The following is a 26,389-nucleotide window of genomic DNA, read 5'->3' on the forward strand; positions in this document are numbered from 1 at the left end:
TTTCTAAGGTTTTATGGACTGATGAAATGAGAGTGAGTCTTGATGGGCCAGATGGATGGGCCCGTGGCTGTATTGGTAAAGGGCAGAGAGCTCCAGTCCGACTCAGACGCCAGCAAGGTGGAGGTGGAGTACTGGTTTGGGCTGGTATCATCAAAGATGAGCTTGTGGGGCCTTTTCGGGTTGAGGATGGAGTCAAGCTCAACTCCCAGTCCTACAGTCCAGTTTCTAGAAGACACCTTCTTCAAGCAGTGGTACAGGAAGAAGTCTGCATCCTTCAAGAAAAACATGATTTTCATGCAGGACAATGCTCCATCACACGCGTCCAAGTACTCCACAGCGTGGCTGGCAAGAAAGGGTATAAAAGAAGAAAATCTAATGACATGGCCTCCTTGTTCACCTGATCTGAGCCCCATTGAGAACCTGTGGTCCATCATCAAATGTGATATTTACAAGGAGGGAAAACAGTACACCTCTCTGAACAGTGTCTGGGAGGCTGTGGTTGCTGCTGCACGCAATGTTGATGGTGAACAGATCAAAACACTGACAGAATCCATGGATGGCAGGCTTTTGAGTGTCCTTGCAAAGAAAGGTGGCTATATTGGTCACTGATTTGTTTTTGTTTTGTTTTTGAATGTCAGAAATGTATATTTGTGAATGTTGAGATGTTATATTGGTTTCACTGGTAAAAATAAATAATTGAAATGGGTATATATTTGTTTTTTGTTAAGTTGCCTAATAATTATGCACAGTAATAGTCACCTGCACACACAGATATCCCCCTAAAATAGCTATAACTAAAAACAAACTAAAAACTACTTCCAAAACTATTCAGCTTTGATATTAATGAGTTTTTTGGGTTCATTGAGAACATGGTTGTTGTTCAATAATAAAATGAATCCTCAAAAATACAACTTGCCTAATAATTCTGCACTCCCTGTATATATTTTTATGTCAATGTGATTTTTGTTTTGTGCAACTCCTCAATAAAAAATAAAATTAAAAAATCCCCTGTGAAAGTCCCTTTAAAGAGCCTGTGATACTATGGGAAAAAGACTTAGGTTCACATAAACTCAAAAAAGATTGGGATGAATTGCTGCATTCAGCATGTTCTGGCCTTTTAAGCGCAGACTTAAGAGAAAATACTATTAAAACTATCTTTAGATGGTACCTAACCCCGATCAAAACCTCTCACATGACCCCTACAAACAACAAATTCTGCTACAGAGGGTGCGGGGAGATTGGTTCATATCTTCACATGTGGTGGGACTGCGCTATAATCCGACCTATTTGGACTCAACTATCCTCCCTCCTCAGTACAATCTTAGAGGATCAAATACATCTTAAACCGATACAAGCCCTACTAAACGAACCGTTACCACGGTACAACAAACATATAAACACATTTATTAAGATTACTTGGACGGTCACTAGGATGAGTATAGCAAAATATTGGAAATTGAAGGCCCCTGCATGGGAGGAGGTGAAGAATAAATTAGACATGACATACCGTATGTATGAATTTGCTTCTAAAATCCTAGACACACAAGCCCAATTTGAGAAGGTCTGGTTTTACTGGACATTAAATGGGAACCTGGTGAAATAGACTCTATAAAGACTCAGTGAAGATGCGGGAGCTCGGGCCCATAACGCAGGAGGGGGGGGGAGACCTGGTTGCCCTATTCTATCCCTTCTCTACACCCTATCTTTCTATTCTACTCTACATTCACCCACTTTATCTAAATTCTATCATCTACCCTATTTCTAGGAGGATATGTATAGCTTATTAAGGAACTAGAAAGTTAAAGGCACAGTCCCATTTCCTCACTAGGTTTTATCCCTAATCTCCTTTTTTTCTTTTCTTCTCTCACTTTTTTTCGTTCTCTCTTTACCTTCGTATATTTTTGCATAACATGGTATTAATAGAGGGGCCGGAGCAAGAGCACTTATCAGAGGAATTGGCAACACAACATGACCTCCTGGCCCTGGAAGAAACAGGGGATGGAGAACATGTTCCTTTTTATTTTCCCACCATAGAAGCCATCAGCTTAGCCTCCCCTAGAGGCTCTTCAGGAAATGGAGCATGGCTCGTGATTAAGACCAGCCTTCTTCCTCTCTGGGTATATCCAGAAACTTTTGGACATTGATTTACATTTCTGATCTTCCCCACATAGGTATACAACAGTGACTGGTTTTCTTTTCTGTTCATGTCCGGACATACCTGAGTGCTTAAGCAGGAATGCCATATATACAGATGTATTTCAGAGAAAGAGAGATAATTTTCTTTTCTTTTCTTTTTACCTGTTTTTGTTGTACAATTGTTGAAGAAAATGCTAATAAAAAGATTTAAACATAAAGAGCATGTGAAATGCCTTTTATCATTTTTTGATAGTGGTAGCAATAATGGGTAGTAACTCTAATGGCTTACAAAATTACCCAGACATGATAGTGGTTTTGCACATATCTCGTAATGGATTGGAAAGCGTGCCAAGATCTGTTCTATCAATCACTGAAACCATTTTTTATAAATTTATACCCAATTATTCCTCCACAATAAGGAAGCAAGATTATTTAAATGTGCTTGTAGAAATGCTAGTTACCTCAGATGACACCTTATTCTCTGTATTATTATTTTTTACTCTAAGCTTGGCTGAGACATGAATGTTTAGTGATTTAATTTACCCCATGATCACATTTTTTTCATTTATGACATTATAGCTTCTTGCTAACAGTAGTATATACATTGAGGAATGTAGTCTGGCTGAAAAGTTTGTGCATTGTTAAGTAATGCTGGAGGGAACGTGTTCAAAATAATGCTTGAAACTGTAACAGTTATTTTTTATTAAAAATATATATAAATGTTTCCTAATTTCATATAAAATTACAGAGAGCTGAAACAAATACTGACAATTTGAATGCAAATTTACCTGTGTGAAAAGTAAACAAGATATTAGACAAAACAGCATTTCTGCCAACTATTGCTTAAAAATCAGGATTTCTTTCAATTGTTATTGTACGACAACTAAAAAAAAAACCTGTCCGCTATTGCATGAACAACTATTAAACCCTATTATTCATACGGGTGGTGACCGTACACAAGCCATTACTTATGGGAATTACCTTTCCAGACCACTAGGATGAAGAAAAGATTCCCAAACTCCAAGAGCCCTTAAAACACCTCCCACCTCTTTGATAACTAGCCTTGTCTTTTGCCTCTGATGGAAGTAGGTGAAGAATGACGGTGCTCCAGATGTTTTACTATTAGAGGGGTTCTCAGAGTGCTGCTATTTGACAGAGGAATTTATTGGGCAGTGGCACAATTACACCTTATGGGAGTTAGTTGGGTTGTCGGTTTACTCCTATTCCATTAACTCTGCTGATATGTTTCCGCACTGGTTTGGCTTTCTACTGGGTTCCATTTTATATTCCAGTAGTTGGGTGCCTATGGGTAAGCACTTTTTTGTTTATTATTCTAGCACTTAAATAAGCCTGTTGGGCTATTAAGTAGGTCTATAATTATACTATGTAGCCAAGGGACATTATCATTTATATATTTGTTAAGCCTCATTTTAATTTTTTTTGCATGCTTATTCTATCATCGCGCTAGCTTGGAGTTCTCTCATGTAAGATTTTTTTACTTGTGCATGTCGGTGTGCAGGGTTTGCGTATGCCGGTTAGTTGGGGTAGCGCAAGTTGGCCAATCAGGTTAACGGTTGTTAGGTCTCTTTGTGCAGGTATTTTTGGCTAACTTTTGCCTTTTTTTACTCTTGTCATTTGCGCGTGCGTTTCCTCTTAGTTCTGAGCCTGCTTTTAGATGTATGGTGACCTCAGTTCTCCTTCATGCTATTTTTAATCTTTTGATCCTATTCGTTCCCTTTTAAAAGAGGTTTTGTCTTCTTTAAGTATTCAGGATTCTAAGGTGTTTGGAAACTTAGCAGAAGGTTTAAAAAATGAGTGCTTAGTACTTAAAGGGACCGTCTAGTCCAAAACAAACTTTCATTATTCTGATAGGGCATGTAATTTTAAACAATTTTCCAATTTACTTCTATCACCAATTTTGCTTTGTTCTCTTGGTATTCTTAGTTGAAAGCTAAATCTAAGAGGTTCATATGCTAATTTCTAAGCCCTTGAAGCCCGCCTCTTAGCTCAGGGCATGTTGACAGTTTTTCACTACTAGAGGGCTTTAGTTCATGTGTTTCATATACATAACACTGTGCTCATGCACGTGGAGTTCCTAGGAGCCAGCACTGATTGGCTAAAATGCAAGTCTGTCAAAAAAAACTGAAATAAGGGGGCAGTCTGTAGATGCCTAGATGCAAGATAATCACAGAGGTAAAAAGTGTATTAATATAACCATGTTGGTTATGCAAAACTAGGGAATGGGTAATAAAGGGATTATCTTTTAAAACAATAAATATTCTGGTGTAGACTGTCCCTTTAAGCAGAAGCGTTTTTCAGAATCTGTGGCAGAGACTTTGATTCAGGCTCATAAACCTCTGACTAGAAAAATCTATCATGCGGTTTGGAAGGCCTATATTTCATGGTGTTTGGTTCATGGTTTTTCTTGCATTCTGTCAGAATTACAAGGAATTTGCAATTTCTGCAGGATGGTTTGGATAAGGGTTTATCCACTAGTTCTCTCAGAGGTCAGATTTTTTTTTTTCATAAGAAGGTTGCTAATCTTTCTGTATTCACTGTTTTTTGTTCAGGCTTTAGTCAGGATTAAACCTGTTATAAATTAGTTTAAAAGGTTTTGCAGGCTCCTCCTTTTGTGCCAATGCACAAGGTGGATATCAAGCTTTTGGCGATCTCAACAGTTAGAAGAGTTTCTTAGTTACCTGCCGTTTCTTGTGATCCTCCTAATCAGGCCTGGACTGGCCATCTGGCAAACCGACCTTTAGCCGCCTGGTTAGCTCAGACCTGCGCACAATTAAAAGTTTAAAACCCCCACTTAATATCAAGACTATTCCGGGCATAACACTTCCACTATTAATTTGGGTTTTTAAAGTTTTTGAACTTCACAGCAGGCATTATACACTGTGTGCAGAATTATTAGGCAAATGAGTATTTTGACCACATCATCCTCTTTATGCATGTTGTCTTACTCCAAGCTGTATAGGCTCGAAAGCCTGCTACCAATTAAGCATATTAGGTGATGTGCATCTCTGTAATGAGAAGGGGTGTGGTCTAATGACATCAACACCCTATATCAGGTGTGCATAATTATTAGGCAACTTCCTTTCCTTTGGCAAAATGGGTCAAAAGAAGGACTTGACAGGCTCAGAAAAGTCAAAAATAGTGAGATATCTTGCAGAGGGATGCAGCACTATTAAAATTGCAAAGCTTCTGAAGCGTGATCATCGAACAATCAAGCGTTTCATTCAAAATAGTCAACAGGGTCGCAAGAAGCGTGTGGAAAAACCAAGGCGCAAAATAACTGCCCATGAACTGAGAAAAGTCAAGCGTGCAGCTGCCAAGATGCCACTTGCCACCAGTTTGGCCATATTTCAGAACTGCAACATCACTGGAGTGCCCAAAAGCACAAGGTGTGCAATACTCAGAGACATGGCCAAGGTAAGAAAGGCTGAAAGACGACCACCACTGAACAAGACACACAAGCTGAAACGTCAAGACTGGGCCAAGAAATATCTCAAGACTGATTTTTCTAAGGTTTTATGGACTGATGAAATGAGAGTGAGTCTTGATGGGCCAGATGGATGGGCCCGTGGCTGGATTGGTAAAGGGCAGAGAGCCCCAGTCCGACTCAGACGCCAGCAAGGTGGAGGTGGAGTACTGGTTTGGGCTGGTATCATCAAAGATGAGCTTGTGGGGCCTTTTCGGGTTGAGGATGGAGTCAAGCTCAACTCCCAGTCCTACTGCCAGTTTCTGGAAGACACCTTCTTCAAGCAGTGGTACAGGAAGAAGTCTGCATCCTTCAAGAAAAACATGATTTTCATGCAGGACAATGCTCCATCACACGCGTCCAAGTACTCCACAGCGTGGCTGGCAAGAAAGGGTATAAAAGAAGAAAATCTAATGACATGGCCTCCTTGTTCACCTGATCTGAACCCCATTGAGAACCTGTGGTCCATCATCAAATGTGAGATTTACAAGGAGGGAAAAGAGTACACCTCTCTGAACAGTGTCTGGGAGGCTGTGGTTGCTGCTGCACGCAATGTTGATGGTGAACAGATCAAAACACTGACAGAATCCATGGATGGCAGGCTTTTGAGTGTCCTTGCAAAGAAAGGTGGCTATATTGGTCACTGATTTGTTTTTGTTTTGTTTTTGAATGTCAGAAATGTATATTTGTGAATGTTGAGATGTTATATTGGTTTCACTGGTAAAAATAAATAATTGAAATGGGTATATATTTGTTTTTTGTTAAGTTGCCTAATAATTATGCACAGTAATAGTCACCTGCACACACAGATATCCCCCTAAAATAGCTATAACTAAAAACAAACTAAAAACTACTTCTAAAACTATTCAGCTTTGATATTAATTAGTTTTTTGGGTTCATTGAGAACATGGTTGTTGTTCAATAATAAAATTAATCCTCAAAAATACAACTTGCCTAATAATTCTGCACTCCCTGTATAAATAAATATTTATATATATATATTCCAAAAAGGACAGCAGAACAGCAGAATCTTACATAAAGAAGAAATGCCACGGTGCACTGCAAAAGTGTATCCAAGTCTGTCCAAAAGCACAGGCACTCGATGGTCTTAAGATAAAAAATGTTTTTATTTGATAAAGTTAAAAACGAGACATAATGTTTCGGCACATTGTTGTGCCTTTGTCAAATGTCAAACATATACAACAAGCATAGATCTACCTAATCCTTATATACATATCTAATTACCACCGTTACTTCAAGTGTACCGCCATCAGACACGTGCATGTGACGTCATCAAGATGCACCCACGCACGTAGCGTCATGACATATGTGCCGTCGTTGTCATGGCAACGTATGTAAACTAACAATGATGCCAGCGGTAACGATTGAAAAAAAGAGGCTTTTATTGGTCGCATAGTAAGGCTACTGCAAATACTCAGGGCATACAAAACGATGTGTATCCAAATAAGATACAACTAAAACTAAAACCCATCAAGGATATTCATAACATCGTGAAATAAAAATAAAAATAAAATCATTACACATTCCGATATTATATGGCTCTTATGGATTATTTATAATAATACCAAATACATATTCAGTTAATAGCACTAAACATTACACAACTAATATTGGGATGTATCAGAGACCTATATGTCTTATATGCATAAGAACACAATAATACTTCATGCCCCAGTGGACCATGTTAGAAACTTTGATGAGCAGTGAGAACCCAATAATGATGCAATAAGAAATGAGAAAGTCTCGTTGTATGAAGTGGAGACAATGTTAGTCCAATCCTGTGTGGTTTAATTCAATTCAGTAAAAAGGGCTGAAATCCAGGGAAGTATTGAGGCCCCTTGGGGCTAAGGTGTCAAGCCGTTAAATCCATTTACTTTCAAGTTGTAATAATTTCTTTGCTCAGTTGCCACCCCTTGGCATGGGGGGTACGTGATCAATCAACATAGATCTCATGCTGGAAACGGCATGCTTTAACTTAAAGAAGTGGCGTGCCACGGGCTGGTCAGATTCACCTTTGATAAGTGCTTCACGTATGGCACAGCGGTGATTGACCATACGCTCCCGGAAGGTTGTCACAGTTTTACCTATGTAGACCCACGAACATGGGCAAGTCAACATGTATACTACAAAGGTACTTGTGCAAGTTAGCCGATGGTTTATCTTGTATCTGTGGTTACTATGCAGATGTTGGAATGTGTTCCCCCTAAGCATACCATTACATGCAATGCAACTTCCACATGGAAAACAGCCCGTCTTGGCTGATTTTAACCATGTCTCCTTCATGTAATGTTTAACAGGGTCAGACTTGACCGACAGATATCTCAAATTGTTTGCCCTGCGGTACACTATCCTGGGGGCACAAGTCCTCTGAAATGGGAGAGTGGGGCCTGTCTCCACTACCGGCAAATATTGCCGCACAGCCTTTGTCAGATGTTCACATCTGGGTGAATATGTAGTAATCATATTTAATTGTCCAGGATTAGTCGTAACATCACTGTCCGTATTCCCGGCGACATCAGTGTTCAGTAGTTTCTCCTGAATTACAGCTATTTCCTCCCTGGCATAGCCTCTTGCCACAAGTCTGTCTCCCATCTCCTTTAATTGGGTTTGCATCATGGGTATCTCACTATTATTCCTAATAACCCGGGTTAGCTGAGAGGTGAGGACCCCTTTCTTTTGATGCCTGGGATGAAAACTTCTGGCATCAAGTAAAGAATTACAATCAGTTGGTTTTGTATACAACAATATACCAAACCGTACTTCATCCCAGGCCTCAATCTTAGAAACATTAAGATCCAAAAAATGCACAGTACTTAGACTGTATTCAAGTTTGAATCAAATAGGACTTCCCATGGTATTCAAACGCGACACCCACTCACGCAACATCACTTCACCGCCTCTCCATACCATATATAAACATCTATCATAAAATGTTGAATTTGCAAAAGAAAGAGATTATCACCTACATGCAGTATTCCTGTCTGGCTATCATAGGAAAAAAATCATACCCAGGGGCATTAGGGTTAAAAACATACGTACCCTGGGGAGACAAAATGTTGAGTTTTGCAGGAGGTGGTGTTCCATATTAAACAAATGTTCATATGATTTAATTCTCCTTGTGATTGAATAGGTCACTAGGTTGGAGATTAAAATCAAAACTGAAATTGACACTATTAAGGAACGCGGTATACATATACTAGTGGAGGATAAGAGTCAAGAATGGGTGTCTAAATTGGATAGCTTGGTGAATAAATATCGTAACTATCTTATTGCATTCAAACAGTGTTGAAAATGACTACAGGGATAAACGGGTGTATAAATGGCTATATGGCAAAGATGAAACAACATTTAATAGGCGCCGCAGGACCTTGCAGTCTAGAAATACACTTAGCATGGTAGATAGCAGTGGCGGTGACTCCTCTGGGACTGAGGCGGTTAACAATAATTCATCACAGGATGATAACCCTGAACACACACGATCTTTTTTAGGGGTAGCTACTCAGTCTACAACCAAGCCCCCCTCTATGCCACTACCCCTAAAAGGACAAAGAGGGGTGGGTATAAATCTAAAACAACATATAAAAAGAAACAGACATTGTGTTCAATTTAAGTAATAGACCACTCAATGATGTGGAGAAGACCTTACTAAATCTGGGTTTATCCTTCATTCCCACTCCCAAAACTGATACCTTTGATATGTTGGTGGATGTTCATAGGTTACAGCACCAATTAAAACTTAGGGATCGTTTTAGGGAACAGGCCTATGTGCCTGCACCCTTTAAGAATGCTTCTACCTTTGAACCACCTAACACACATACTTCCATTAGAAGCTACACATGGTTACTTAGTCATGACATCAAGGAAACCCCCCAAACACATATCTATCCTAACCTTAGTACTGAGGAATCCAAGGCCCTGCTTGATCTTAGCAATGATACATCCATAATTATCCATCCTGCTGACAAGGGCGGATCAATAGTAATACAGGATTATGCTGATTATAGACAGGAGGCACTTAGACAGCTATCTGATGTGAATACATATAAAAAATTGAGTGGTAACCCTACTACATCATATAAGAGAGCATTGATAGTTATCTCAAATGTGGCTTTGAAGCCGGCATATTAAGTGAGCAGGAATTGTCATTTTTGATCACTGATTATCCTAAGGTACCTGTTTTGTACCTATTACCCAAGGTTCACAAAACCTTGGTGAACCCACCTGGCAGACCGATTGTGTCTGCCAGGGGTTCAGTGTTATCCAATCTGGCCATCTTTATTGACTCTCACCTCCAATGTGTTGTAAAGAATACTCAGGCCTACTTGCAGGATTCTCCCAGTATGATCAAAATACTCAAAGAGTACGTGGATTTGCAGAGTGGTGATATCCTTGTCACCATGGATGGGGACAGCCTATATAATGTGATCCCCCACATTGAAGGGGTGGAGGCTGTCAGGTCCATGGTGACCGGGAATATCTCATATAATGGTCCACCTATAGAATTTCTATGTGAACTTTTTTAACCTTTTGTTTGGAGAGAAATTACTTCAAATTTGAGAATGATTATTACCTACAGGTTGCAGGTACTGCCATGGTTTCGAATGTGGCACCCACTTACGCAAATCTTTATATGGCATGGTATTAACCGGAACTGATGAAGCCATTTGACCATCCTAATGTGCAATACTATACCCGCTATATTGATGATGTTTTCTTGGTATGGAGAGGCGGTGAAGTGATGTTGCGTGAGTGGATGTCACGTTTGAATACCATGGCAAGTCCTATTAGATTCAAACTTGAATACAGTCTAAGTACTGTGCATTTTTTTGGATTTTAATGTTTCTAAGATTGAGGCCTGGGATGAAGTACGGTTTGGTATATCGTTGTATACAAAACCAACTGATCGTAATTCTTTACTTGATGCCAGAAGTTTTCATCCCAGGCATCTAAAGAAAGGGATCCTCACCTTTCAGCTCACCCGGGTTATTAGGAATAATAGTGAGATACCCATGATGCAAACCCAATTAAAGGAGATGGGAGACAGACTTGTGGCAAGAGGCTATACCAGGGAGGAAATAGCGGTAATCCAGGAGAAACTACTGAACACTGATGTCGCCGGGAATACGGACATTGATGTTACGACTAATCCTGGACAACTAAATATGATTACTACATATTCACCCAGATGTGAACATCTGACAAAGGCTGTGCGGCAATATTTGCCGGTAGTGGAGACAGACCCCACGCTCCCATTTCAGAGGACTTGTGCCCCCAAGATAGTGTACCGCAGGGCAAACAATTTGAGATATATGTTGGTCAAGTCTGACCCTGTTAAACATTACATGAAGGAGACATGGTTAAAATCAGCCAAGACGGGCTGTTTTCCATGTGGAAGTTGCATTACATGTAATGGTATGCTTAGGGGCAACACATTCCAACACCCGCATATGAACCACAGATCCAAGATAAACCATTGGCTAACTTGCACAAGTACCTTTGTAGTATACATGATGACTTGCCCATGTTCTAGGGTCTACATAGGTAAAACTGTGACAACCTTCCGGGAGCGTATGGCCAATCACAGCTGTGCCATACTTGAAGCACTTATCAAAGGTGAATCTGACCAGCCCGTGGCACGCCACTTCTTTAAGTTAAAGCATGCGTTTCCAACATGAGATCTATGTTGATTAATCACGTACCCCCCATGCCAAGGGGTGGCAACCGAGCGAAGAAATTAATACAATTTGAAAATAAATGGATTTACCGGCTTGACACCTTAGCCCCAAGGGGCCTCAATACTTCCCTGGATTTCAGCCGTTTTTATTGAATTGGATTAAACCACACAGGATTGGACTAACATTGTCTCCACTTCATACAACGAGACTTTCTCATTTCTTATAGCATCATTATTGGGTTCTCACTGCTCATCAAAGTTTCTAACATGGTCCACTGGGGCATGAAGTATTATTGTGTTCTTATGCATATAAGACATATAGGTCTCTGATGCATCCCAATATTGGTTGTGTAATGCTTAGTGCTTTTAACTGAATATGTATTTGGTATTATAAATAATCCATAAGAGCCATATAATATTGGAATGTGCAATGATTTTATTTTTATTTTTATTTCAATCTCTTAGTATATGCTGCTTCAAGTGTGGGTATATCTACGATGTTATGAATATCCTTGATGGGTTTTAGTTTTAGTTGCATCTTATTTGGATACACATCGTTTTGTATGCCCTGAGTATTTGCAGCAGTCTTACTATGCGCTCAATATAAGCCTCCTTTTTTCAATTGTTACAGCTGGCATCATTGTTAGTTTACATACGTTGCCATGACAACTACGGCACATACGTCATGACGCTACGTGCGTGGGTGCATCTTGATGACGTCACATGCACGTGTCTGATGGCGGTACACTTGAAGTAGCGGTGGTAATTAGATATGTTATAAGGATTAGGTAGATCTATGTTTGTCATTAGTTTTAGGTTTCATGCTGTATATGTTTGACATTTGAGAAAGGCACAGCAATTTGCCGAAACGTTATGTCTCGTTTTTAACTTTATCAAATAAATTAATTTTTAATCTTAAGACCATCGAGTGCCTGTGCTTTTGGACAGACTTATTGATATATATATATATATATATATATATATACATACACAGTGGGGCAAAAAAGTATTTAGTCAGCCACCAATTGTGCAAGTTCTCCCACTTAAGAAGATGAGGGAGGCCTGTAATTTTCATCATAGGTATACCTCAACTATGAGAGACAAAATGTGGAAACAAATCCAGACAATCACATTGTCTGATTTGGAAATAATTTATTTGCATATTATGGTGGAAAATAAGTATTTGGTCACCTACAAACAAGCAAGATTTCTGGCTCTCATAGACCTTTATCTTCTTCTTTAAGAGGCTCCTCTGTCTTCCACTCATTACCTGTATTAATGGCACCTGTTTTAACTTGTTATCAATATAAAAGACACCTGTCCACAACCTCAAACAGTCACACTCCAAACTCCACTATGGTGAAGACCAAAGAGCTGTCGAAAGACACCAGAAACAAAATTGTAGACCTGCACCAGGCTTGGAAGACTGAATCTGCAATAGGCAAGCAGATTGGTGTGAAGAAATCAACTGTGGGAGCAATAATTAGAAAATGGAAGACATACAAGACCACTGATAATCTCCCTCAAACTGGGGCTCAACGCAAGATCTCACCCCGTGGGGTCAAAATGATCACAAGAACAGTGAGCAAACATCCCAGAACCACATGGGGGGGGGCCTAGTGAATGACCTGCAGAGAGCTGGGACCAACTTAACAAAGGCTACCATCAGTAACACACTACACCGCCAGGGACTCAAATCCTGCAGTGCCAGACGTGTCCCCCTGCTTAAGCCAGTACATGTCCGGGCCCGTCTGAAGTATGCTAGAGAGCATTTGGATGATCCAGAAGCAGATTGGGAGAATGTCATATGGTCAGATGAAACCAAAGTAGAACTGTTTGGTAGAAACACAACTCGTCGTGTTTCGAGGAGAGAGAATGCTGAGTTGCAACCAAAGAACACCATACCTACTGTGAAGCATGGGGGTGGCAACATCATGCTTTGGGGCTGTTTCTCTGCAAAGGGAACAGGACGACTGATCCGTATACATGAAAGAATGAATGGAGCCATGTATTGTGAGATTTTGAGTGCAAACCCCCTTCCATCAGCAAGGGCATTAAAGTTGAAACGTGACTGGGTCTTTCAGCATGACAATAATCCCAAACACACCACCTGGGCAATGGAGTAGCTTCGTAAGAAGCATTTAAAGGTCCTGGAGTGGCCTAGCCAGTCTCCAGATCTCAACCCCATAGAAAACCTTTGGAGGGAGTTGAAAATCTGTGTTTCCCAGTGACAGCCCCAAAACATCACTGCTCTAGAGGAGATCTGCATGCAGGAATGGGCCAACATACCAGCAACAGTGTGTGACAACCTTGTGAAGACTTACAGAAAACTTTTGACTTCTGTCATTGCCAACAAAGGATATATAACAAAGTATTGAGATAAACTTTTGATATTGACCAAATACTTATTTTCCACCATAATTTGCAAATAAATTCTTTCCAAATCAGACAATGTGATTGTCTGGATTTGTTTCCACATTTTGTCTCTCATAGTTGAGGTATACCTATGATGAAAATTACAGTCCTCTCTCATCTTCTTAAGTGGGAGAACTTGCACAATTGGTGGCTGACTAAATACTTTTTTGCCCCACTATATATATATATATATATATATATATATATATATATCACACACACAACATGTACCGTATAATATATAGAAACAATTTTGCCGTAACTGCATTCATGCTATCACACATCCGTGGTTTGACCCAGTAAGGTCACTTGACTGTGACCAAGGACGTCATTATTGGATTTGAATCACACAACATGACGGGAAGGTTCTATTCAGAGATGTTGTCATTCAGAATAAAATCCACTCCAATCATGGAGTTTTACGGAGGTACTGTGCTTTTATTTTTCTCACTATTATTTAGGATTGCTCATTTTCTGATTGAAGGGATGTCATGCTAACAGTGTATTTCAATGTTTTGAATATTACCCAGAGACTCGCTGGCAAGCGTTTTGATCATATTTTTGGGTGATATTTCTATGGACTTTTTTTCTAACACTGATAAGGCGATTTTGAAATTAATATGTTCAATAAATATAAATAATATACTCCTATGCATTGCTGCTTTTAAACTTAGAAAGTGCGTTTTTGACCAGTTTTTATATATTTTTTGAAAATATTTAATTATTTTGAGAGAACAATTGTGGTAAGGGTTGCTTTACTCAGTGGATCTTAGAGATATATAAAGTTATTATTTTGTATTTTATTTTAAACTGAAGTAAGTCTGTAGGTGTTAGGTATAAAGTGGCAGGTAGCTAGAGGCCAAGGAGTATTATCCCGGAAGCAGGGAGGCCTGTGGACATGGTTTTTAGCTCCATCACTGAGCAACCATCCATTGCAGACCAATGCCTACCAAGTGGTGTTTGTTAAAAATAGGTGTTAACCTGCTTAGGACCAAGTACTCGACAGTAAAATCCAAACATGATGACATAAAATGCCAAGACTCTGCCCTCAGCCATGCCAACAGACCACAAAGAGCTGCCCAGCTGCTCTCTCTCTCTCTCACTCCACCTCTAAGCTCCATACCCTACATACAGGTCCCAGATTTACATTCAATAAAAAGAAGTTTTGCTTTTTGCCCTCTGTTTAGTATGTCTAAGCTCTATTTAATGAAAGAGATTAAAAACAATTACAATGTTTTTAGTCAAAACTGCCTTTTATCTGGTGTAACATAGAGGGTAATTTTGTCCTGAACCCTATTTTTATATCTCTGTAGAATTAAAACATAAAGTGTTTTTGTTAATGGTCAAACAACACATTGGAGGTGGGCTACTCTGTCTTAAAATGCTGGGAATTATTTTTGTCCCAGTCTGGCCCTACTCCTTATTTTTATTTTTTCATTAAGATAAGGCAGTTTTGAGAACTAAATTAGATTTTTTACCTACAATGTTGTCTTTGAATAATATGAGTAGGAAAATTCTTGTTCCTTCTTTTTGTCCTAATCACAAGAATTCTATGGAAAGGCTTCTCCATAATTTGGATGGTGTTAGAGCTTTGAAGTACTATTTGCATGCAACTAAGGATTTCAGGTAAACTTCTAGTTTGTTCATTTTTCCTTGGCATCTTGGTTTAAAGGGACAGTCTAGTCAAAATTTAAACTTGCATGATTCAGATAATCGTAAATTAGTCATAAATTAACACAATGGCGGTGGAATTGACGATACAAAGAGAGACTGTGATATAATTGAATGTAACAGAAAAATGTTTTCAGAACTTGCCTGGGACAAGAAGCAGTATCCACAGACCTATTGAAATCTGGATAATAATTATAGGTATTTTGTGTTTATTTTATTTCCCATTTTATTTTAAAGAACTGTATCTTTGGCATATCTTGTTTTTGTAATTTGGCACTGTGTAACCTGTATTTGTCTTTTGTTATTAAACATATAATAATCTAATTCTGTCTTTGGGGTCTAATATCTGAATTCCCACTCTGAAGAGACCAGGTTTAAAGGCACGTTACCCAACTGTTATTTGTGTGAGTTATTGGGTTTCCAAGACACCCTTATTCAAAACTCTTGGTAGTTGCAGCATTGTTAAACTGGGGTGGTGTAGGCAGGATTTGGGGGTTAATTTGATGTCCCTTTAGGTTCTTTGTAGAGATAAAGGTAAGGGAACCACATGCTGAGTGCTATTAACCCCTTCATTCCCACACCCTCCCCATAGTGACGGCTGGGTGGATAGGCTTAGTCGTCACAGTCTTCTTTGCATGCTTTCACTAAATTCTACCATTTTGATGTTTTTGGTTCTTCTGAAGCAGCCTTTGGTAAGAAAGTCCTTCAGGCTGCTGTTTCTAGTTGCATGGAAAAAATGTTTGCATGGAAATAAAAAAGAGTTGGAAAAAATAAAATAAATATTTAATAATATATCATGCTAGTCCTGTCCTCATTATTCGTGGACTTAGCTGCTTTAGTATTAGTTTCTCAGGAGTAATGGAAGGTGGACTCTCACAACCTGTATGAAAGAAAACATATTTTATGCTTACCTAATAGATTCATTTTTTCATGGTGGTGAGAGTAAACTACATACCCTATTATTTTTTCTGGTGGAAGTTTGTATTTTCTTTCATGTAATTAGCAAGAGTCCATGAGCTAGTGACGTATGGGATATACATTCCTACCAGGAGGGGCAAAGTTTCCCAAACCTTAAAATGCCTATAAATACACCCCTCACCACACCCACAATTCAGTTTTACAAACTTTGCCTCCCGTGGAGGTGGTGAAGTAAGTTTGTGCTAGATTCTTCGTTGATATGCGCTTCGCAGCAGGCTGGAGCCCGGTTTTCCTCTCAGAGTGCAGTGAATGTGAGAGGGATGTGAAGAGAGTATTGCCTATTTGAACACCATGGTCTCCTTCTACGGGATCTATTTCATAGGTTCTCTGTTATCGGTCGTAGATATTCATCTCTTACCTCCCTTTTCAGATTGACGATATACTCTTATGTACCATTACCTCTACTGATTCTCGTTTCAGTACTGGTTTGGCTATCTACTATATGTAGATGAGTGTCCTGGGGTAAGTAAAATCTTATTTTTTGTGACACTCTAAGCTATGGTTGGGCACTTTATATATAAAGTTCTAAATATATGTCTTTAAACTTATATTTGCCATGATTCAGGATCATCGGTATTCCTTTATAATTCAGACTGTCAGTTTCATTATTTGGGATAATGCATTTTAATTCAATTTATTTTTCATTACCTTGAAAATTCTCAATTGGCCATTTTCCCTGCGTGCTGTTAGGCTCGCGGGGGCAAAAAATGTTGCTTTTTATTGCGTCATTCTTGGCGCAGACTTTTTTGGCGCAAAATTTTTTGTCATTTCCGGCGCCGTTGTTGACGCCGGAAGTTGTATTCTGTAAACGTCATTTTTTGACGCATGTGTATTCAGACATTTTTTTCCCGCCAAAAAATGTGGGCGTCGGTTTCGGCGTCAGAGGATGTGGCGTCGTACTTGGCGCCAAAGAATATGGGCGTTGTATTTAGCGCCAATAATGTGGGCGTCATTTTTGGCGCCAAAAAAATGTGGTTATTTAAATCTCACTTTTTTATTGCTTCTGGTTTTTAGAAGCTTATTATTTTGCATTTCTTTTCCCTTTCCTGAAACTGTCATTTAAGGAATTTGATAATTTTGCTTTAAAGATTGTTTTTTTCTATTACATATTGCAAGATTTCTCTGTTCCTGTTTCAAAATCGTTCTAAGGGATTCCCTTTGACTGAGGTTCAGTCCTACCAAAGCTAAGTTCATTTATTTTAAAAATGTTATGAATGTTTTTCTTTAGCTATGGTTTGTAATAAGTTATCATGATAAACTTTTACATGCAGAATCCGTTAGTATTTATGCTTCATATATTTGCTATTCTTTTTACATCTTATGTTCAAGAATTACGTAGAAGATTTATAAGAATATTTTTCTGATTCTAGTTTAAAGGCTTTGTCTGACATCGTGCCTTCTAATAAAAAATTTTAGGTCTTTTTCAAACTTCTTTTTTAATTATTGCAGTTTCAAATGACCAACTACAAAATGATTTATCCTTCTCTGATGATGTTTTTCTCATTTCAGAATTTTCTTCATCAGATATTGACACTATCAAATCCACTTTTTTATTTTTAAAGTACATTTGTTCTTTGTTGAAAAGGTGTTGATTATTTTGGATATTAAGGTAATTAGTTCTTTCCAGACTAACTAACATTTTATTTCTGCTTAATTTTTCTTCTGTTTTTTCAGAGGTTTTTTTCCAGTTCCTCATACTAGGGAATGGAATAGGCTGGGAATTTTCTTTTATTCCTTCTTTAAAGGATTTAAATTATATTCTTTGCCGGCAATTCATTTCAATTTTGATGGTTCTCCAATTTATTGGGGCTATCTCTACTCCTGCTAATTATGCTATTGTTTCTATAGCAAAATAGTATTTATTTTTCCTTTAGATGGTTGTATCCTATTTAAGGAAAATTATTTTTCACCTGTGATTTATTTGAATGATGTTGCAATTGCTTCATTTATTCTGTTTACTTTAAATTCAAGTATCAGATTATGTTTTATTTAGCACTGTTAAGGGACAAAGTCTTCTGCTCATTTGAGGTTCAGACTGAGTGCTGTTGCATTTATCTTGTTGTCTTGCATTCGTTTATGCAAGTCTGGTGTTGACTGGTCCTTTAACTGGATTAACATGCTAATGATTTCATTTGTATCTTCATTTTATTGAATATTTTCACAAATGAGGTTTAATATATGTCTTTAGCTGTTTTTAGCTAGAAGAATTTTGTGATTTCTAAAAATCCTTTTCTTTTTTCCAAGATAATCAATTATTTGATTAATTTCTTAACTGTTACTCTGGGCTTCAAGATTGAGTTCTAAGAATAAAACTTTGAGCTTATTTTAGTTCGGTTGTTCTTACTCAGGAACAAAATTCTAAATTCTTATCCAAGTAACATGTTTCGGTTAAGACCAGACTTTTTATCTCAAAGCCTATTTTTCCATCAGGATCTCAAATCATTTAATTTGAAGGTATGGAGATTGAACGTTTGATTCTTAGTCATAGAGGTTTCTCTGACTCAGTGATTAATACTATGTTACAGGTCTGTAAATCTGTCTCTAGAAAGATTTATTATCGAGTTTGGAAGACTTTCATTTCTTGGTGTTCTTCTCATAAATTCTTTGGCATTCTTTTAGAATTCCTAGAATTTTACAATTTTTCAGGTTGGTTTAGATAAGGTTTTATCTGCAAGTTCTTTGAAAGGACAAATCTCTACTCTTTCTGTTCTTTTTCACGGAAAGATTGCTATTCATTCTGATATTCATTGTTTTGTACAGGCTTTGGCTTTGTATCAAACCTGTCATTAAGTCAATATCTCCTCCTTGGAGTCTCAATTTGGTACTGAGGGCTTTACAGGCTCCTCCGTTTGAACCTTTGCGTTCTCTGGACATTAAAATTACTTTCTTGGAAAGTATTGTTCCTTTTGGTTATCTCTTCTGCTAGAAGAGTTTCTGAGTTTTCTGCTCTTTCTTGTGGATCTCCTTTTCTGATTTTTCATCAGGGTAAGGCAGTGTTCCTTCCTGTTATTCATTATTTTGTTCAGGCTTTGGTTCTTATCAAACCTGTCATTAAGCCAATTTCTCCTCCTTGGAGTTTTAATTTGGTTCTAAAGGCGTTACAGGCTCTTCTATTTGAGCATATGTTTTCTCTAGACATTATTTACTTTCATGGAAAGTATTGTTCTTTTTAGACATCTCTTCAGCGAGAACAATTTTTAATTATCTGTTCTTTCTTGTGAGTCTCCTTTTCTGATTTTTTCATCAGGATAAGGTGGTTTTTGCTGTCCTCATTTCAATTCTTACCTAAAGTTGTGATTTCTATCAACATTAGGGAGGAATTATTGTCTTTTCCTAAGACTTCTTTGGTAAGATTCTTACTTTCTTTGGATATTTGTTATCTTTTCTGGTGTTAGGAAGGTCAAAAGGCTTCTGCCATTTATTTGGCATCTTGCTTAAACTTTTGATTCATCATGCTTATTTGGAGTCGGGTGGATTCCCGCCTCGGAGGATTATGGCTCATTCTACTAGGTAAGTTTCTACTTCCTGGGTTTTTTAAGACTGAAGCTTCTGTGGATCAAGTTTGCAAAGCAATGACTTGGTTTTCTTTGCATACTTTTACTATGTTCTACCATTTTGATGTTTTCTCTTCTTTAGAAGCAGTTTTGGTAGAATGGTACTTCAGGCAGCTGTTTCAGTTTGATTCTTCTGCTTATATTTTCATTTTTTTTTCATTATAAAAATTGAAACTTTTTTGATTTGGGTAGTGGATTAATTTTTCAGCGGAATTGGCTGTCTTTATGTTATCCCTCCCTCTCTAGTGACTCTTGCGTGGAAGTTCCACATCTTGGGTATTTATTATCCCATACGTCACTAGCTCATGGACTCTTGCTAATTACATGAAAGAAAACATAATTTATGTAGGAACTTACCTGATAAATTCATTTCTTTCATATTAGCAAGAGTCCATGAGGCCCACCCTTTTTTTTGTGGTGGTTATGATTTTCTGTATAAAGCACAATTATTCCAATTCCTTATTTTTTTGATGCTTTCGCTCCTTTTTTATCACCCCACTTCTTGGCTATTCGTTAAACTGAATTGTGGGTGTGGTGAGGGGTGTATTTATAGGCATTTTAAGGTTTGGGAAACTTTGCCCCTCCTGGTAGGAATGTATATCCCATACGTCACTAGCTCATGGACTCTTGCTAATATGAAAGAAATGAATTTATCAGGTAAGTTCTTACATAAATTATGTTTTTTTTTTTTTTTTTTTAACCTGCTCCTTTTTTGGATCAAATTCATTTTTTCTACCTATTTTATCTTGGCTATACATCAGACTAATATAATAGAGCTGGGAGGGGTATTTAGAGGACTTTTTGAGTTTGGGAATCTTTGGCTCCTTCTACTGTTCAGGAAAGGTAATTAACAGGAATAATAGATTGTGGACTCTTACCACCATAAAAAGAAATTAATTTATCAAGCATAAATAAATAAAAATCCCCTGAATATAATAATTAGCTTCAGTCCATTCAATCCTTAGCCTATCTTTGGGAAAGCAAGTTGCATTCGCTTTGACTAAAAAGAGTCATGGGTAAATCACAAGGTCAGGAGGTCCAGAGAAGTCTAGGTAGACTGCAAGAAATCAGCAAGTTATAGGGCTGATCACAATCCTTTAGAAAAGCTTATCAAATAATTTAACTACAAAAATCTCCATCAATTTTAACGGTAAACTTTGTAGAAAAAGCATTAAGTAAGCTTTTCTAAAGGGTGGTAATCAACCTCTATATTTTGTCTTGGCAATGAAAGATGGGTTCTTTTAATTGTTTGAAATAACAGTAACAAAACCAATATATGGCTGAACAAAACACCTAGATGAATGAAATGTGGCCAAAGAAAATGGTTTAATAAAATATTAAACAAATCTTTCCTACTAAACTAATTATTTGCCTGTTCACGTGTCTAATATATATATTTTATTATCATGTGATATTTGTAGTACAGATTGGTATATTGCATCTTGCCATTTGGAGTAGGTAGAAACCTCCCAAAACTTGATGCCGATATTCCTGTTAGTCGCCAGGAATACCTGGGGGTTAATACTTTGTTAGAAGTGCATTTCTGTAACTGTTTGTGTCCAGAGTTACTCCTATATAGCCTAGGAATTTCATTAATTGTTCATATGTTTTATAATAATTTGATTAGGCTTTAATCTTTATATTAGGAGTTGTGAACTAAACCCTGTTTCTCATCCTTTTTTCTTTTTGTTTCTTTTCTTTTTATCTAAATCCTGTTTCTTACAAAACAAATGTAGTTATATATGTAACATATGTAATTAAAAGGGTGTTAGCAATGGGTTTAACCCAATATGTCCTATTTGTTATGAGTATACATAGTTCCAGCCTCATTCTGTCACCATTGATTTTGTGAAATACCCATTCACATTTACTAGTATTCCTTCAACTATGGTCCTTCACTTTTTTTTTAACTCCTTATGTGCAAGAAAGGTTCCAAGATGTACCCACAATGCAGTAGATTACCAAATATTTTGTAAAATATATGTTGCAGGTACTGTTATTACTGGAGTTTTTTTCTTTTTCTAAAACCATTTTATCCAGTCTAGACCCTGTGAAATCCTTGACCATGTACTGTGATACCTTGGCTTGTTTTGTCTTAAAATACATGTTATATCCCTCCGGTTGTAGCTACAATGTTTCTCTCTGCACTTTAGGAATCAGGGCGTGGAACTCCATCTTCAACTCGTGCTTCAAGTGTGAATGGAACAGATGATGAGAAGTCTTTCCATGGTGGCCCTCCTGACATTGAGCTTAAAACTGAGAATGATAAATTAAAAACTGCCCTTGCACAAAGGTAATTCTGATCTCTTTTAGGCATTAACATGTTTTTGTGTCATTTTCCACATAGCAAACTGTTTACCAAAGACAAATATAATTTATTTAAGGCACACAGGCTACAGTGCTAATATCATTTACTTAAATGGTCATGATACCCAAATTTTGAAACACTTGAAAGTGATGCAGTATAGCTGTATAAAGCTGACTAGAAAATATCACCTGAACATCTCTATGTAAAAAAGAAAGATATTTTACCTCAAAAGTTCCTCAGTAGCCACATCCCATTGTAAAGGACTTCTAAGCATCAAATCAGTATGCTTGTCCCGGGACAGCCGAAAGATTGTGCCTTGTGCACTCTCATGTTATTTCCCTATTCAGTGTAAGGAAGTTTACAATGAAATCTCATGAGAGTTAAGTCAAATCTCATGAGATCACAGTAAAAGAGTTCATGACTTCAGCACTGCTGATGCTGATTGGCTGCTGTTCATTTCTTCATTTTATTTTATTTTTTTTACCTTCAGCTGGGCTGCAGCGGAGTATAACTTTCTCCAACATAGGTGTGTCCGGTCCACGGCGTCATCCTTACTTGTGGGATATTCTCTTCCCCAACAGGAAATGGCAAAGAGCCCAGCAAAGCTGGTCACATGATCCCTCCTAGGCTCCGCCTACCCCAGTCATTCTCTTTGCCGTTGTACAGGCAACATCTCCACGGAGATGGCTTAGAGTTTTTTAGTGTTTAACTGTAGTTTTTATTATTCAATCAAGAGTTTGTTATTTTAAAATAGTGCTGGTATGTACTATTTACTCTGAAACAGAAAAGAGATGAAGATTTCTGTTTGTAAGAGGAAAATGATTTTAGCAACCGTTACTAAAATCCATGGCTGTTCCACACAGGACTGTTGAGAGGAATTAACTTCAGTTGGGGGAACAGTGAGCAGTCTTTTGCTGCTTGAGGTATGACACATTCTAACAAGACGATGTAATGCTGGAAGCTGTCATTTTCCCTATGGGATCCGGTAAGCCATGTTTATTCAGCAAGTAAATAAGGGCTTCACAAGGGCTTATTAAGACTGTAGACTTTTTCTGGGCTAAATCGATTCATATATTACACATATTTAGCCTTGAGGAATCATTTAATCTGGGTATTTTGATAAAATAATATCGGCAGGCACTGTTTTAGACACCTTATTCTTTAGGGGCTTTCCCTAATCATAGGCAGAGCCTCATTTTCGCGCCGGTATTGCGCACTTGTTTTTGAGAGGCATGACATGCAGTCGCATGTGTGAGGAGCTCTGATACATAGAAAAGACTTTCTGAAGGCATCATTTGGTATCGTATTCCCCTTTGGGCTTGGTTGGGTCTCAGCAAAGCAGATACCAGGGACTGTAAAGGGGTTAAAGTTTAAACGGCTCCGGTTCCGTTATTTTAAGGGTTAAAGCTTCCAAATTTGGTGTGCAATACTTTTAAGGCTTTAAGACACTGTGGTGAAATTTTGGTGAATTTTGAACAATTCCTTCATACTTTTTCGCAATTGCAGTAATAAAGTGTGTTCAGTTTAAAATTTAAAGTGACAGTAACGGTTTTATTTTAAAACGTTTTTTGTACTTTGTTATCAAGTTTATGCCTGTTTAACATGTCTGAACTACCAGATAGACTGTGTTCTGAATGTGGGGAAGCCAGGGTTCCTTCTCATTTAAATAAATGTGATTTATGTGACACTGAAAATGATGCCCAAGATGATTCCTCAAGTGAGGGGAGTAAGCATGGTACTGCATCATTCCCTCCTTCGTCTACACGAGTCTTGCCCACTCAGGAGGCCCCTAGTACATCTAGCGCGCCAATACTCCTTACTATGCAACAATTAACGGCTGTAATGGATAATTCTATCAAAAACATTTTAGCCAAAATGCCCACTTATCAGCGTAAGCGCGACTGCTCTGTTTTAGATACTGAAGAGCATGAGGACGCTGATGATAATGGTTCTGAAATGCCCCTACACCAGTCTGAGGGGGCCAGGGAGGTTTTGTCTGAGGGAGAAATTTCAGATTCAGGGAAAATTTCTCAACAAGCTGAACCCGATGTGATTACATTTAAATTTAAGTTGGAACATCTCCGCGCTCTGCTTAAGGAGGTATTATCCACTCTGGATGATTGTGAGAATTTGATCATTCCAGAGAAACTATGTAAAATGGACAAGTTCCTAGAGGTCCTGGGGCTCCCAGAAGCTTTTCCTATACCCAAGCGGGTGGCGGACATTGTAAATAAAGAATGGGAAAGGCCCGGTATACCTTTCGTCCCTCCCCCCATATTTAAAAAATTGTTTCCTATGGTCGACCCCAGAAAGGACTTATGGCAGACAGTCCCCAAGGTCGAGGGAGCGGTTTCTACTTTAAACAAACGCACCACTATACCCATAGAAGATAGTTGTGCTTTCAAAGATCCTATGGATAAAAAATTAGAAGGTTTGCTTAAAAAGATGTTTGTTCAGCAAGGTTACCTTCTACAACCAATTTCATGCATTGTCCCTGTCACTACAGCCGCGTGTTTCTGGTTCGATGAACTAGTTAAGGCGATCGATAGTGATTCTCCTCCTTATGAGGAGATTATGGACAGAATCCGTGCTCTCAAATTGGCTAATTCTTTCACCCTAGACGCCACTTTGCAATTGGCTAGGTTAGCGGCGAAAAATTCTGGGTTTGCTATTGTGGCGCGCAGAGCGCTTTGGTTGAAATCTTGGTCAGCGGATGCGTCTTCCAAGAACAAACTACTTAACATTCCTTTCAAGGGGAAAACGCTGTTTGGCCCTGACTTGAAAGAGATTATCTCTGATATCACTGGGGGTAAGGGCCACGCCCTTCCTCAGGATAGGTCTTTCAAGGCCAAAAATAAACCTAATTTTCGTCCCTTTCGTAGAAACGGACCAGCCCCAAGTGCTACGTCCTCTAAACAAGAGGGTAATACTTCTCAAGCCAAGCCAGCCTGGAGACCAATGCAAGGCTGGAACAAGGGAAAGCAGGCCAAGAAACCTGCCACTGCTACCAAGACAGCATGAAATGTTGGCCCCCGATCCGGGACCGGATCTGGTGGGGGGCAGACTCTCTCTCTTCGCTCAGGCTTGGGCAAGAGATGTTCTGGATCCTTGGGCACTAGAAATAGTCTCCCAAGGTTATCTTCTGGAATTCAAGGGGCTTCCCCCAAGGGGGAGGTTCCACAGGTCTCAATTGTCTTCAGACCACATAAAAAGACAGGCATTCTTACATTGTGTAGAAGACCTGCTAAAAATGGGAGTGATTCATCCTGTTCCATTAGGAGAACAAGGGATGGGGTTCTACTCCAATCTGTTCATAGTTCCCAAAAAAGAGGGAACGTTCAGACCAATCTTAGATCTCAAGATCTTAAACAAGTTGCTCAAGGTTCCATCGTTCAAGATGGAAACCATTCGAACAATTCTTCCTTCCATCCAGGAAGGTCAATTCATGACCACGGTGGATTTAAAGGATGCGTATCTACATATTCCTATCCACAAGGAACATCATCGGTTCCTAAGGTTCGCATTCCTGGACAAGCATTACCAGTTCGTGGCGCTTCCCTTCGGATTAGCCACTGCTCCAAGGATTTTCACAAAGGTACTAGGGTCCCTTCTAGCGGTGCTAAGACCAAGGGGCATTGCAGTAGTACCTTACTTGGACGACATTCTGATTCAAGCGTCGTCCCTTCCTCAAGCAAAGGCTCACACGGACATAGTCCTGGCCTTTCTCAGATCTCACGGATGGAAAGTGAACGTGGAAAAGAGTTCTCTATCTCCGTCGACAAGGGTTCCCTTCTTGGGAACAATTATAGACTCCTTAGAAATGAGGATTTTTCTGACAGAGGCCAGAAAAACAAAACTTCTAAACTCTTGTCGGACACTTCATTCCGTTCCTCTTCCTTCCATAGCGCAGTGCATGGAAGTAATAGGTTTGATGGTAGCGGCAATGGACATAGTTCCTTTTGCGCGCATTCATCTAAGACCATTACAACTGTGCATGCTTTATTGGAGTCTCAACTTAGTTCTTTCAGTTCTTCAGGGGGTTCCGTTTGAACCCTTACATTCCGTTGATATTAAGTTATTATCTTGGAAAGTTTTGTTTTTGGTTGCAATTTCTTCTGCTAGAAGAGTTTCAGAATTATCTGCTCTGC

General features: G+C 38.6%; 1 protein-coding gene across 1 annotated transcript in view; it reads left to right on the plus strand.

The window, feature by feature from the left end:
* HOMER2 (homer scaffold protein 2) overlaps positions 1 to 26,389 on the plus strand; it is a 627,175-nt gene that overhangs the window by 473,096 nt on the left and 127,690 nt on the right. Inside the window, exon 5 of the mRNA XM_053717425.1 lies at positions 22,087 to 22,226. Within this exon, the coding sequence (XP_053573400.1) occupies positions 22,087 to 22,226 (140 nt within the window). The remainder of the gene's footprint in view (positions 1 to 22,086; positions 22,227 to 26,389) is intronic.

Source organism: Bombina bombina, chromosome 6, assembly GCF_027579735.1.
Source record: "Bombina bombina isolate aBomBom1 chromosome 6, aBomBom1.pri, whole genome shotgun sequence".
Taxonomy (NCBI): Eukaryota; Metazoa; Chordata; class Amphibia; order Anura; family Bombinatoridae; genus Bombina; species Bombina bombina.